Source organism: Pelmatolapia mariae, linkage group LG15, assembly GCF_036321145.2.
Source record: "Pelmatolapia mariae isolate MD_Pm_ZW linkage group LG15, Pm_UMD_F_2, whole genome shotgun sequence".
Classification (NCBI taxonomy): domain Eukaryota; kingdom Metazoa; phylum Chordata; class Actinopteri; order Cichliformes; family Cichlidae; genus Pelmatolapia; species Pelmatolapia mariae.
Window position 1 is genome coordinate 23,084,118 of NC_086240.1, and position 15,347 is coordinate 23,099,464.

General features: G+C 38.0%; 1 protein-coding gene across 2 annotated transcripts; it reads right to left on the minus strand.

Annotated features, from left to right (window-relative positions):
• Nucleotides 1-347: 347 nt before the first annotated feature.
• On the minus strand, nt 348-15,269 carry mpv17 (mitochondrial inner membrane protein MPV17). Of its 2 annotated transcripts, XM_063496036.1 has the most exons (8): nt 15,150-15,269; nt 14,318-14,398; nt 11,540-11,655; nt 8,873-8,965; nt 6,451-6,546; nt 2,735-2,767; nt 2,602-2,654; nt 348-2,222 (listed from the first exon to the last, which is right to left on the minus strand). In XM_063496036.1, the coding sequence occupies exons 2-8, from the start codon at nt 14,388-14,390 to the stop codon at nt 2,153-2,155; spliced, it is 534 nt and encodes a 177-aa protein (XP_063352106.1). In that variant the 5' UTR covers nt 14,391-14,398; nt 15,150-15,269; the 3' UTR covers nt 348-2,152. The 2 variants fall into 2 exon arrangements, with proteins under 2 accessions (XP_063352106.1, XP_063352107.1); XM_063496037.1 differs by lacking the exon at nt 2,735-2,767.
• Between the last annotated feature and the right edge of the window lie 78 nt (nt 15,270-15,347).

Sequence of the window (15,347 nt, forward strand, 5' to 3'; positions counted from 1 at the left end):
ATTTAATTACCGGGCCTTAATTCTCAAACACAGCGAGCCTGGGAGATGAATTAAAAAAATGAAATCCAGCTTTCTGGGGAGAGGCTCATTTCCCTCAGGCAGGCGGTGGGGATATTTGGCAGATTTTCAATCGATTCGTCAGACGTTTTCCGCTTGTTTTTCCCTGATATGGACCATGAGTGTGTGTGTTTGTGTGTGTAGGGGGGGAAACAAAAAAAAAAAGAAAATGTGTGCAGTTAATTTGGTTGGCAGCCCGGCTCAGCAGCCTCCACATCTCCCTCCAAACAAACAAACCCCACCCCATCCAAAGCAAAGTTAGCGAGGTCAAACACGCCAGACTCATAGACTCAACTCGTGTAAAACTTTATTAGCTCTTACACCAGACGTGACCTTTAATTATCAAAAATGTGCACATTATGGATATAAAGATTCTTCATGTCCTGAAAAAGGGGAACGCAGCACTAGCATGATCCTGGGTTATGTTGTGGATTAGTGGTGACTCTTCAGCAGCTACAGTTTGACAGAAAAAATGTGACACTGACTGTTAAAGGAACAGTTTGACATCTGAGTAAATATGACTGTCCTTGCAGAGAGAAGACTGATCTCACTCGTGTTTTTATGACACGTTATGTTAGTGTTGCATTAATGTATTTGCACTTGCATAGCTGTTTTCTGTCCTTACTGAACACTCAAAATGCTTTAGACTAGAGGAAACAAACTCCCGTTTATACAATGGTTTATTCTATGCATTTTACTTTAAATTCAGACCTAAATCCAATTTACAATCATTACTTCTCTGTATTATTGTAGGGTCTATTATACTTTTCAATATAAAGCACTTTGAGGCAACTGTTGTTGTAATTTGGTACAATATAAATAAAACTGAATTGTATTATCCTGGCATGCCCGTCTCTGCAGAAAAGCTACAGGGGCAGAAATGCTTTCTTGGGGTGAGGCAGCAGCAGTGTGAACCACTGGACCACAGTGATAACCAACCCAATAAAAGACTGGAAACAGGAGTAAACAGCTGCCTTGCTAACAACCACAATTTTAAAGCAAGTATGTAAATCTGAGCATAAATGTGTGACCACAACTGTCCAGTTGACCCTTTTTCTCTGTTTCCAGCCTTTAAAATAGGATAAACTTGGTGGCTGCAGACACCAGAGACGTATTGAGCTTGTATCATTCAACTCTCTGCAAACTATTCCTTTAACATTATGTTAAATAAGATAAGGAACAAGGCTCTTTCTTTACATTGCCATGATGTTAGATTAGATACTTTAACCACAGGAACCTTGACCAACAAAATAAAGTCAAAGCAGATAAGAGTTGGTGTAATCTGAGTAAAGACAAACTGTGGCATCTTGTCCATTTATATCAGCTTTTTCCTGAGATCTGTCAAATATAAAAGAAGAGTAGAGATAGTTGACACAACCTCACCTACTTGCAAGCTTCACAGAGGAAAGAAGACAGTCTGAAGATGTCAAATCTGCTGCAACAATTCTCGAATGTAGAAAAACGTCATTACTCAGATTTTTTTTAAAAAGTAAGAAAAAAGTCCCCAAGCCAAATCAATTTAATCCAGTAATGCAGCTTTGTAAATGCTGCAGGAGTTTTGACCTCTTCATCTGTCAAATTCAGGAAAATAAAGTAAAAGACGAGGCAGACAAAGTAAAAAAAAAAAAGACAACTATGTAAACTAAAATCACATTATTAGAAACTCTGGAATGCACTTCAAATATCTGACTAGAAGTCCATTATTGGGAAAAAGAAACTACACATAGTACAAAAACAATGATGTCAATACACTAAAGAGATTAGAAAAGTTTCCTTTGTGAGCAATAGGTGTTAATGTATGAGTGTGTATGTGTGGATACACTGCAGCACCACCACCAAATCCCATTTCCATAAATAACAAACTTTCACACACATTTCTGCAAATGCAAGTTTGACTTTCAAGTGTGAATTTGTCACTCGGAGTAGACGAGCCGTTTCTCCCGACCTTTACGCGTGACTCAGTCACAGCTTTACACATTGGAAATACCAGCAGACTAAGTAGCCTAAAGTAAGTTACGCCCATGTCACACACACTACGAATGAGTGCAAAGTAATCATCAGCGAGAACGACACAGGCTGGACTTGTGAGCGTCCTTCACATCTTATTGGCCTTCCAGGTCAGGTAGGAGTTCCAAGCAACAGCAACGACCTGGACGACAGCCAGCCTGCAAGGAGGAAATCTGATGTGTCTGGTTTGGATGCAGTTTAAGTCTGAGAGTTTCATAAAGACGGAAATAAAGGCTTTCTAAGACAATTAAAGTTGGTTATGTGACATTTTCACAAGTGAAACAAATGATGTCTCATTTAGATGCAGAACTAGTAAAACTACAACTTCAAAACATGCTTTCAGATTTAAAATAATCCAGTAAGATCAGACAGAGTATGTATCCTAAAAGTGCAGAAATGACTGTGTTAAAGCAGTCGAAATCTAAAAATAAAAACCTTAAGATTTGACTCTCTATACAAGCTTCTTCTGCTCTCACTAACCTTCAAATATGATCAGAGCTCACTGCCTGCATGCTAATGAAGCCATCAAACTCTCACCTGTGGTGCAGAGGAATGAAGTAGAAATTGGCAATCTGGACTGGAGGCCAAAGCTGAAACAAACAGGAAACATTCAACTGATCAGTGAAACATATTCTGAAGAGATAAAAAAGAGATTACACTGAACACTTACATAGTAATTAGAGATCAGGGCATCTGTGTAGTCCTGTGAACACAGAAAGAAATATTATCATGTCGGTACCAACTGAAATTACTTTAATGAAAAACATGCAAAAGTTTTAGGATAAACTCAATTTATTACGAAAACAATAGAAAGGAAATGGTTATTTTGCTGCTTTCTTTTTCAGGTTCTCGTATCGTCTTCTGTTATAATCAGAGCATCACGCTCCTCTCCACTCCTCTAAAACCCCAAATAAACAAACATGGTCTTGACAAAAGTTCAACATGAGGTTTCAAATGTGAAGTTATTGTGTTAAATTAAGCAACTCTAAAACATAATTTACTATCCAAGAAAGAAGAACTATTTCTTTATTAGCTAGCTCTTTATGTGGAAGCCAGAGGACGTCTAGAAGAAATGTGACACTGTCCTGTGAGCCTGTAAGAGAAACTCTGGTACAGATTCTAAACATACTTTCTTTTAATAAAAAGTAAACTGACTCAACATCAAAACAATCCCATTAAAGATATGATTTGGTTGTACACATCCCCCCCACTGGAAAACCACAGTTAGCAGCACAGATTGTTTTACATAATTGAGCAAAGATCTGTGTTTGTTTCTTTGTTCCTTCATCAAGCTCCTGTTCATGGATGAATATTTTATTTAACATTCACTGCCACAGATCCAAGCTTCTGGCCCCTGAGATCATCAGTTAGATCATGGATGAATGAGTGTCAGAAGACTTCCTGTCCACCGACCACTGCAGACACTGAGAGTACATTAATTCATGAAAGCTGCACTCCTCTCCCTCAGCCTACTAAAAAAAAAATACAAAAATCTTGAGAGGAAACTTTTAGTTGTATTTAAAAGACAGAAATAAAGTGTTTCTCCACTCAAACATGACGGACAAACTCGTGACCTCCTGCTCAGGTACGAAGTTCAGCCCTGCAGCATTTTCCATCAGAACAGTTGAAGCTGCCAGTGGGGGAGGAAGTGAGGAATGCTGATGTGTTCAAACTACAGCTGGTGAGTAGCTTCTGTCCAAACGGAAGGTAAACTGTATGCATGAACACCTTCATCAGCCACACATAAATACACTTTATTTCACTCATTTTGTTAAAACAAGAAAAACGTATTTACTTGTTACTGTAACAGAAGACGTTACAATAAGTAAATAAATATCACGTGTTAATATGTTGCTATATTGAAACTTCAGAGTGAAGGTTATATACCATAGTTTCTTTCTGCAGTGAAACAAAGAGCTTCACTTATTTATTTGACACAACATTTATCCACCTGTGTCTGCAAGTCGATTCCAGGCTGTGCTGTCAGCACGCTGTCTGATCTATGAAATAAAACATGCTGCCCTCCTCCACCATCGCCAGTCATTGAAGTTAATCTGAAATTTATACAAGTTAAAGTTGGATTCTTAAAAGCTGCGTGCAAGCGTTCATGTAGCCACTGCAGCATATTTACAGTTAGGCCCACATATTTTTGGACACTGACACAATTGGCTGTAACTCCTCTATATTTAATCAAATGTCTGCTTTTAAAGCCCTCATTCATCAGATAACTCTAAATTCAATATACTCTAAAACCCTGAAACAATACTTTTACAGACCTAACTGGATATTACAGATGATTTGTGTCTAAAGTCTGTGTGTATTGTCTTAAAGCCCTTTGAATCATTGCTCTGATGTTAATGTGACAAAAATGATGCTGACAATATACCTAAACTTGCACATACTGTTTAAAGAAAAAAGAAAAGGCTTCTTTTATTTGTTCCCTTATTATATGTGGTAGAGCTCAGCAAAAAGATTATGAATTATACTTAAAGAAATGTTTTGGCGTGAGTGCGTCGTGTAGTTTAATCATGTTGTTATGCTGGCGATGCAACCTGAAGGTAGAAATCAGGTGTGTGTTCTTAATAAACAACTTTCTCTCTCAAACACACAATATTACAAAACACACACACTGAGAAAAAAACCAACCTGTCTACTTAAAGGTCACCCTGACATCTCTTGGCATATAAAACCAACAAGCCAATGTTCCAGCTATAATATTTTTCTGCCTTTTTTCCAGGGTGAAAACAGTGTTTTAATTATGGTCAAACAAGCTAGTTTGCCACCTGGGGTGAAATTACGTCAATGTCTTTACCCACACAAGACGGGACCTTTCTTACCTCTTCTAGGAGCTTTTTAGGATGCAATAAATATGAAGTTTTGTTGTAAAACTTTAGTGAAATACTAAACCCCAAATTCAGCTAAATTATTCATTAAAAAAGAATCTAATAAGATTGTCTAAACTTTCAAGTTTTGGGATCCAGGTCTTCCCAGGGCAGCACCTGGAAGCTATATTTGTGTTTGCACTTTACACACTGTACTGTACATGCAACATCTAACACAGGTCACACTTTTCTGCTCTTCCTGTCTTTCTGTCTCACACTTCTCCAGCGTACTGTGTTTTATTTTTGAGTAATGACCGAGACTCTGACCAAACAGTTGCAGGTAAAAAGCAGAACAGGTAAACAAGAGAGACAAAGTTGCGACTGGAACTCTGTCCGGATTTATCAATCACAGCGGCTGTTTGGTCAGAGGCTCCATTCATTTTCATCTCACATTTCCTCAGTGCCAGACCCCGTTGTAACGAGCGCATTTGTCATTTATTTTCTGTCCTTTGTGACATTTACCGGGTTGGCCTTTCAGGTCTGCGCCTCTCCTTTTGTAAATAATTGATGGTGATCAGCAGCATGTTGGGAAAGCAAGGCGGCGACGGGCGTTTGAGCAGCTGGCACAAGATGACAGTTAGCTCTGACCTGGCATACAAACACACACTCGCACACGTATATATGAAGGTATGAGTCACACTGGTTATTTCCACACTCCCTCCCTCTCTCTCTCTCGTCTCTTCCTCCATCACAGGAAATAGTTTCCAATAATAATGAGAGGTGAGTGTTGGAGGTCAGATACTGTAGCTACGATGAAAACCAAACTTCCTCTCTGTGTACTGTCGTTTACCTGAGCTGTGTGCGTGCAGGAAGCTTACTGCTCTCTGACCAGTTTGTTCGTCTCAGGTTTAGTTTTAGTGCTTAAAAAGGTCAAATTCATGCCACACAATGACAACTGTAAAACTCTACACACGAAGAACAAAGAAAGGAGGGTTCGACGAAGACTTTGCATCTGAAATCTGAATCATAGATTCTTTTTTCTATGGATTTAAATGCAATTTTACGGTAACACAAAGTAATTTATCTGTGCAATTCAAACTGACACCTTTCAGGCTTTAGATAAACCTGTTTTTACGTGACGATGTAACATTTATAAATAAAAAATGAGCTGAAGACACATCAGGTCAAACTCTAACCTTTTACCTCAAGTGGAGTTTTTCAAATTGATCAACGTCACCTGGAAGATTTTCCACATCACTACAATACTGATGGACTCATTCAACACAGGGTTAAAGGTAACCATTAAAAATGGTCAGAAAAATGTCAAGCGACTGTACCAACACCCCAGTTTATTGCCCTATCTGCTACCAAGCTTCTTTTTGAGGCTCATTAACACCTTTTTTCAGACTTACACTTCACAAGGGTCAAAGGGTGAGAGATACATGACACAGAGTTATTTCTAGTGTTTTGCATGTTATTTCTCATTTTACACTGGATTGTTTTTCCGCTGGGTAATGATGTTGGGAATGAATCACGACAGGGTACTGAAATAAAACTCACTCACCCTCCTGAGCTTGGTGACGTTCTCCTCGACTGTCAGTCCATTCAGCGCACCAGAGATACAGAGGAAGGCTCCCAGAAAGCACGGCGCAAAACACAGCTGTAAGGAAACAAACCAAAAAAACAAGAAAAAGAAGAAGAATGAAATTAAAGTTCAATTTTCAGGCTTCCCCAGTCTGTATGTCAAAGAGTCCTTGGGTATATGAATTCTATCATGAATTTAATACAACTTATCAAGAGACAAACAGAGAAAAATCTCCACTAGTTTGGGTTTAAATCTCTGGATAAACATTTATTTTATTTAAGCATTGAGTTTTAAATGGTTGTGTGTTATATACTGTAAATGAAAATGTTTTATGATCTCTGAATGAATTCATTTTGGTTTGTGGGTTTGAAAACGTCACAAGAAAGCTGTTAATCAGCTTGTTAAAAATCACGGTATTATTTCATTAAACACTGTCTGTGCTTCACCTGTTAACCTGAAATCGTTCATGATTTTTCATCATAAGTATAACTGCTGTGGCCTAAATCAGCAGATTTCAGGTCAGTTTTATTTAAAAAGCTCCCCTCTGGCAGTGTGACATCAACCTAAACTGAGCAGTAAACGTGCAACCTAAAAACAGAACATGACTTTTGATTATGAGAAACTGGGTGATAAAAATCTAATTAATCTACTTGTGACAAAACATTTTCCTGCAGCACATCCGGAAAAGGAAGTCTTTAAAGAAACATCATGGAGGATGAAATCTTTCCTTCGCTGTCATTCCTCTTTTTGTCTTATTTTCTTGATGTTTCATTCATTTCGTTCGATTGTATTTGTTTTTCCGAGGATCTTGGGATGCTTAGCTGCTACTCCATAGAAGCTGATGGAGTCCAGAAACAAAGTAACAAACTGAGTCTATAAGTAATTAAGTAATAAAATACATACCAGTGATAATCTAAGAAATCTGAAAGACTGAGATTAAACTGTTCCTAGTATGAATCTTACATGAACAGTCACTCGACTTCTTCCGGCTGATCAGGTCTGACGCAGGAAGACGCTACAGCTGCATCACCTTAAATCTTTCAAGTGCTGCTGTTTGTTATGCACACTGAGGTGAAGCGAGCAGCACAGACAGTGCGACTGGATCACTGTTCAAGCGTGCAAGTGGACCCTTTGCTCCAGTAAATATTTTATTCAGTAAGAAGGCAGATACTGCTTTTTATTTTTTTTATTTTGCTCTGCTGCAGTTTCACTGAAACACAGCAGGGGGCAGCATGAAGCTACCAAAAAATGACTAGTTTTTAGACATTTACAGAAAAGTTGCATTCCAAGTTTATGCTATATATTTTATTGATATATTTGTGTACCTTAATCTAAAGTTAATGATTCATTCAGGAAGCATGAGGCACAGATTATAGTTAAGTGCAACTAGTCGACTAAACATTTAAACATTGCAGCTTTTGCTACTCAATGCCAAAAATGCTCGTCAGTTATATTCAGCAATATTCTTATTTTATTAAATTACAACACGAATTCCTGGTTCAAAGTTGTTCTACCACCATCGGCCACTGCCTGGGGCTGAACCCTGTTTCCTCTCTTTCTATGAATGAAGCAGTAAATAAACAGAGGCTTAAACTAAACAGTTGACAGCTGTTCTGCACCCAGCTCTGTTCTGCAGCACTTTGATCTAAAATTAACAAATAAATCAATCAATGCAAACTAACTGTATATCAAGCTTTGTCAGAATAAACTGGAATATAACTAAGCAACCGAAGTCAGGTGTAATCAAACTGCACCTGCAACTCTTAACTAATCTGACATCACATGTGTTTGAAACATTATATAAAAGTATGTTCTGCTTTAGATAGTTTCTTAGGTTTTTCTATCAATTAGGCTATTATATCTTTTTTCTTTTTTTGGCTGTCTCATTTAAACAACTAAATGAGCAACTACAAAATACCAGTGCTACCACTCAGCACTCTAGTAGATACACCTAAGGTATTAATTTGAAAATCCTCTGTGACTTCCTTCTTGAGTTATTGTGGCATTCACAAACGTGGGTGTCCGCACTGCCGCTCGCCCTGTAGGTTGACAACGATACCCCACCAACCTACAGCTGAGGGGCAAAAACTGGAGCTCTGTTGCATAACTCAGCCTCTCGGCTCAAAAGCTTCACAAAAAGGGAAAACAGTCTGCTAACAAGAGTTTCCTCCTATCAGGACAACAAAGACTCATCTGTCAGCCTGAGACAGCAAAACGATCTCAGCAGTCAGGATTCATCCACTCTGTTAGCCACAACTAACAAGCTCAGTGCGAGTGGCGAATTCACACTTACACACAGGGAGCTGTTTTTATCGCTGAGCTGGTGTTCGGTTTGCTTTGCTGAGAAGAAGAAGAAGAAGAAGAAGAGGACCATTAAGGGTCCTTAAGATGCTCGTCTCACCTGGTCGACCAGCATTTTCTTCATGGCAGCACTTTTAGTTCCTCCAACAACCAGTCGGTCCAAAACCTTGTACCAGCTGCCAATGACAGGGCCCTTTATTGCAACAGAAATAAAATTACCATCATTATATTACTCTTGAAATTCCCCATTTAATTCTCTTCTAATATCTTTAACTGCATGATAGGAGAATCATGCAGTGATACATGATGGAGAAGCAGAAAACTGATGATGGATTTCACGAAAAACAATATCAAATCTTTGCTTTTAGGTTTGTGCATTAAATATGCAGCCATTTATTCGCAATGAACTCACAATGTGAACCAAAGTTAACAACTTCCTATGTAGACTATACAAACCTTTATGTATAATTGCAATTTTCTGTAAATGTGTGTCCTTCACAAATCAACACAGGTCCACAAGAGGGAAACTGACACTGACATAGAGTTTGTTCAAAATCAGTCAAAATTTACAAGGTGCAATCACAAAGTTCTAAATTGCTGCTGATAAAATTAAAAAACAAGACCTGACTTAGATTTGGGTTCTCTCCTCGGACTGCTGACAGCTCAGCTGCTGTTTTCAGATCACACCTCCTCAAAGTCACATTAGTTGTGTCCATAAAACTACAGAGAACTTCTCAGAAATCAAATTCTCCAGCTTTTATAACGAGGACCATCATTTGTGAGCTCAGATGAACAGTCATTATTGTGAACAGTTGTACACCACTGTGGGCTGTGATCCTCTTTGGCCAGATCAAGAAAAATCTTCATTAACAAACCCATCATACTTGCTAGTTTTGGCCCACTCTAACTCCTTCCTGTTCCCAAAATAAAAGTTACAATGATAGACTGACACTTTGGCACAGTGGTGGGGAACCAAGGAAAGTACAAGACTTCAGCTGAACACCCAACACAAAACATCCACAGTGGCAGACGTCCAGAGGTGCAAAAAGAGATGATGTTGAAGATGAGATTGGATAAAAATCAAGTATGTTTTTGTTTAGTTTTTTTATGTGCAGAGTCCTGTAACTCTGTGATTGCATCTTATAGAAGATGCACAAGTAACAACAGAACAGGGAATTCTTCTCCACTACCAAAAAATACAAAACTTAGGCCATAAAGGTACAAAAACAGTGTTTTATCAAAACCTCTTAAAACTTTTACATTAAATGTTTTACATTTAAAATTTATGTTCAATGTTAAAAACATTTTCCAAAAGAACTTAGCAGCTTTCTGTCAAAGCTTCCCTCCTTAAACGGAAACACGAGCAGGCTGGCTGAAGATAAACCGAATTCAACCAACAAATGGATGCATTATTTATGTGAAGGAGAATGATACATGATGCATGAATATAGCTGCTAATAAACATGTCGCCTCAAGTCCTGTGTGTGCTGAATAGCCACCTTCCAGACAAGACTAAATATCTATACATCTTGCGTGTATATTTTTATACGATGGAGGAGCTTAAGATGATTACGGAAACATAAATAAACTTTGCTTTCGTCACAGCGACGTCAGAAAGAAATGTGCTACTTGGAGGGCGAATTGTGCAGCTGTCACAGTTAGTGAAATACTGATGAATTAAACATACAAAGACATGAATGAGTGGTATATAACAAGTAACACAGATCAGACAAGTACATCATGAACACACACACTTAAAGTCATTGCTTACAGATGCACAAACAAACAAGAATCAGGTTTTTTTTCCATGAACACAAAAATTTTGCTTTATATTAAGTTCCTCAATTTCAACAATTAACCAGACAGTAAAGAAAAAGAAGGAATTTTAATTAAAAACCTGTATTCTTTCTAAGTAATGGGCAACATTTTTTCTTCCAGGGAGCCACACTGACATAGATCGAATCAACTGAAACACATCACGCAGTCTGAATTTACACAGCACAGTGTTGCACAGTGTGTTATCTGCATGGTAGAAGGCCTGCCTCTGTATGCTTAAAACTTTGTTTTAAAATGTTGACTTTGTTTTACAAAGGTGCTCATTTGGTGTCCTCTGAGGTGGCTAAAGAAATCTTACAGAAAACCTTCCACATTGTAAATCAACTACTGCATTATATCATATGTAAATAGTTAGCACTATGTAGCGTAACACACAATTTCAGGACACAGCATTTGGGAATGACTGCTGTGAGTAACTGTGGTTGTCTATAATAAAGAAGCATGATTCAGTGGTTGAGTTTGGGAACGTTTCTGTATGAAATGAAGTGTCAGCATAGCAACAATAACAAATGTCTGAATTTTCCAAATACTTTGTTTCCCTTATCACCCCCTTTAGCAGAGGATACACTGAAGCATCATTTATAAAAGAAAAGGAGATAATGCCTCCCATGATTCATAACAAATTTTAAACACATTTGATTCTATGATGCAGTTTTTATGTCTTGGTAACCGCTAATTACTGTTTTAAATGCTGTGTCAACATAACGACCTGGGTATGCACCGACAGGCATCACAAAAATGGCTGCTGAGATGCTAGACTTGCTTTGATACGAACTAAAATATTATTCTATTTCTTTATGATTCACACAGTTTCTCTAGATCTAAAAAAATAAATAAAATCAAGCATGTAACACCTTTATAACGATATAAAATCAAAAGCATCCTGAAAATTTTAAAAAGTAAATGAACTGAGAGTGAGAAAGATACTTACCACAAAGATGAAACCAATACTCATCATCTTAGCCGTCCTCTGCACGTTGTGGTTAGCCAATCCTCTCCTCTCGATCAGCTGCTGGGAGATGACATCACCGACACCCACTAAAGACCCTGGAGGTCAAACAGAGTTGATACTGCATCTCAGTCCCCTGAGCACAATCTTCTACAGATATGATCCGTGCAGACATGTTACTGTTCCTGCAGTGAGAATCTGATTAAGCAGCACTCATGTAATTACTGCATAATAACTGCAAATATGCCAAAAATGTATTCAAAGAATCAACTTTACTGTTAATATTGAAAACTAATGTGTTAAAATAGTTTATAAGCCTTCCAAAATTAACAAAAGCTCCCAACCAACTGTGAACTACTAAAATATCTGCATTGTCTTAAAGAGATATCAGCCGAAGTCAAACTCGACCTGGAAAAAAGGAAAAGTTTCTTGAGATCAAATTTTAACACAACTACGGATAAAATGCTGCCACCCAGTGGTGAAAGTTTAAGTGACATTTTGCAGGAGGCGTTTACAAAAAGTATCTTTAAAATGCAACAAAACAGTCCAAAAGTACAAACTCCCATCCAAGTTCAATTTGGCGATGGTCACGCAATGAGTCCCTCAAACAGACTCAGTTGTTTTTCTTCTCCGTAATTTATCTTACTAATATAAATTATTTATACGAACAAATGAGATTTCATAAGGATTTCATCACGGAGCTCTTGTCTTCATTTGTTTCACACTGTTTATTAACAGGCATTAAAGGGTTGTCACCAACAAGCCACCATTAACTCATCATCATTGTGTTTCTACTTTGAACTTGGCATCATCCATGAATTTCCTGAGTCACTGCTAATGTTTTATTTATAAACCCATTTTAGACAAACAATCCTGCTTAACACTGCAGAGATTTCACAGAGGTCCTCTTCAAGTCTTCTGTTTGTTTCTAACATAAATCCTTTTTTTGAAAAAAAAAAATAAAAAATTGGTCCAGCAACTCATTTAAAGGCCTTAATATCTCCAGCTTGAGTCAGGACTTCAGTAAGCTCTGTGGTAAATTACTCCACTTATTAGCTTTTCACTTTATTATAGTGTAAATTACTTTTCCTTGGTTGTCTATACATTTTGATTGATTGTTTGCACTGTTGTACTTCTCCAAAGCTTGAAATCCTGGCACAGCTAGGCCTGCTTTAAAGCGCACAGAGAACAGGATAAAGTCCAAGGATGTTTTTGATCAGGAATTTTGTAATTTGTACACTCAACACCTATCGACACTTTAAATATCTGCTAACACGTCAAACAACTGGTGGATAATTTACCCACAATAAGTCTGTGTAGGTTCTCAATTATCCAGGTCATGGTAGGGCTTGAAAAGAAAAAAACCCAAGAAGGCAGTAAAACTTCTTCAGTTTGGTACAGACGTGTCACCTCTCATCCATGAGGCTTCTTCAGTTCTAAAGAAAAATGGTGGAGAATCCTAAACATTTAAGTCCTAGTGAAAGTTGTGCCCCTTGGAGGCGGCCCCGATGGTCGTTGACCAACTACTGATTTATGCTTCAGTAGGAAATCTACACCACAGTTATGTAATCACAGTAAACCCCTCTGAACCCCTATGCTGTAACCTGACCTGGAGATGTAACTACATGTTAGGTTGATGCTGGCTGTTCAGCTCCATTGATTAGGAATAATAATCATAGTATCAGTATAAATACTCACAATTGTCAGCTGATTGGACGTCAGCTGGACATGATGGAATAATAATAAGATAAACTAAATTCATGTTTCATAACATGTAGTTATAACAAAAACAATTTAAAAACAGACCAACTGCTCAGAAATTCATAATGTGTCAACACTAACCTCAAATCTTTCAGCAAATTTGGGGGTTTTTCTTTCTTTTTTTTTGTAGGAAACTGAATACAAACTGAAATTAAAAACTTTGAAAATGCATGAAGACTGTCAATAGGGAAACTGATTTTTTTTTATTCCTCAGAGAGGCTCCTTTTAGCTGCTCTAGCTGCTAAGTCAAACCTCTGCCTCCATCTAGTGGTGACTAAATAGTACTGCAAACAGTACTTTAAAACTACAGCCTTCTGAAAAAAGTAAAGGGTTAATACAACACTAACTGCTTAGGTTAGATCATTTACATCTAAAACTTGCTCCAATGTGTGAATCCACCAGAGTTCTAAAAGCCCTTGTCAATGCTATGAAACCCAAAAGTGCTACATTACAGATACAGAAATATTTTTGGTCTAATAACTGCATCATATTAAATTCATCAGCATGCTTTAGCTCTCTGCATCACGTTTTAGACATTTTGGGCAAACAGAGTTCAATTTAAATGTTTTGTGTGTGTGTGTGTGTGTGTGTGTGTGTGTGTGTTAAATCAATATATTTATGGTTTCGTCTGGATGTTCTGATCACTTATCCTGTAAAAAATATATGCAAACTTGATGTTCTCATGAGTATGTACGACTCTACAACCTTCTTAAATAGATGTACATTGATTTTTTTCCATTTGCTTTTATGCCTGATCACAGTACAATGACCTTTAGCCTGTTTCTATTTGTAAACTAAACTGGAGCAAAGGTTTGTAAAGTCAACCAGAAGCTGAAATGAGACCCTTCATTTTATTTTAATGAACAAAGGTCAGTGTATGGCGTACCCGAGATCGTTTCTGCACCTTCTCATGTGACATCTGTCTGCAGCTTTTCGACATTTACGTTTGCGTTTTCAGCGTGTAACTTATTTTTAAGTGCAGTGACAAGGTTGTCCTACCCGCTGTCACTATCTGGACTGTCCAGGGGTATTTAGTCATCAAGGCCTGGTAGCCTCTCCAAAGACCTGCCATTCCTCGTCCTAGGAAGAAAGAAAAATAAAAGGTTGCTGCAAATGCAGACTTTTCTGCTCAATCACCCCGCCCGCCGGTTTGTAACGTGATTCAAATCAAGCGATACCACTAACAAGTTCCGTTAAACTGTTCATTAGTGATTGTCAATTAGTGTAAACTTCGGGCTTCTTTTAGATTATTTCAAGGTTTTAAAACACTTAAATGTATCCAAGACTTATATCGAAGAGGTTAGCTCACTCTTTCAAATTCAGTCAAACGGCTAGCTAATCCTCGAGAAGTGTGATGTAACTGAATGGAGATCTCCATTCAGTTACATCACACTTATGGTGAACTGCTGACTCAAAGTTAGCATTTTATTAAAGTATTTGTGTTTCGGTAAATTTTGTCAATGCCGAATTCTAACACTGGGTCTAACATTTTCTCTCAAGCTACCGAAGGTGTTAATAGATGCCTAGTTTTACGACAGCTTACATTAACTGTAAAATCTATTTATTTATGACGTTTGGCTTGAGGCTCGGTCTCGTGCTGGCTGGCGAAGCTAACGCTCCACGAAACCTACGACTTGCACAGTGCGTCATTAGCGTCTCTAAAACGCAGCACTAACATTCAATCATTCGTTTAGCTCACGAAACCAAACTAAACTCCACTCCTAACACACTGTAGCAACTCACAGTTTAAATCAAGAATAGCGAACTGCTGAGTCTTTCATCGTTTCTATAACTTTCCCTTTAACATTATTGCAGCTGCTGTTTAACTCACCTTTACAGCTCACCGTAGTTAACTTAAACGTCCGTAAACTGGCAGCAAGCTACGGTTAATGTAAATAAAACTGTACACATGTACACACTGTACACATGCCCGGCTTCCCCGAGGGAACAGGCGGAGATGCCTTCATGGCACGGCATGAGCTCCGACTTTGCAGTACTCCAACTGTACAGCACAGAAAAATATCAATAC

Coding starts and splice junctions, on each gene's coding strand:
- mpv17 (XM_063496036.1), bottom strand. CDS start 14,390: ATGGCAGGTCTTTGGAGAGGCTACCAGGCCTTGATGACTAAATACCCC. Junction 11,656..14,317: donor AGTCCAGATAGTGACAGCGG/GTAGGACAACCT, acceptor TTTGACCTCCAG/GGTCTTTAGTGGGTGTCGGT. Junction 2,655..2,734: donor CCCTGATCTCTAATTACTAT/GTAAGTGTTCAG, acceptor TGTTTGTTTCAG/CTTTGGCCTCCAGTCCAGAT.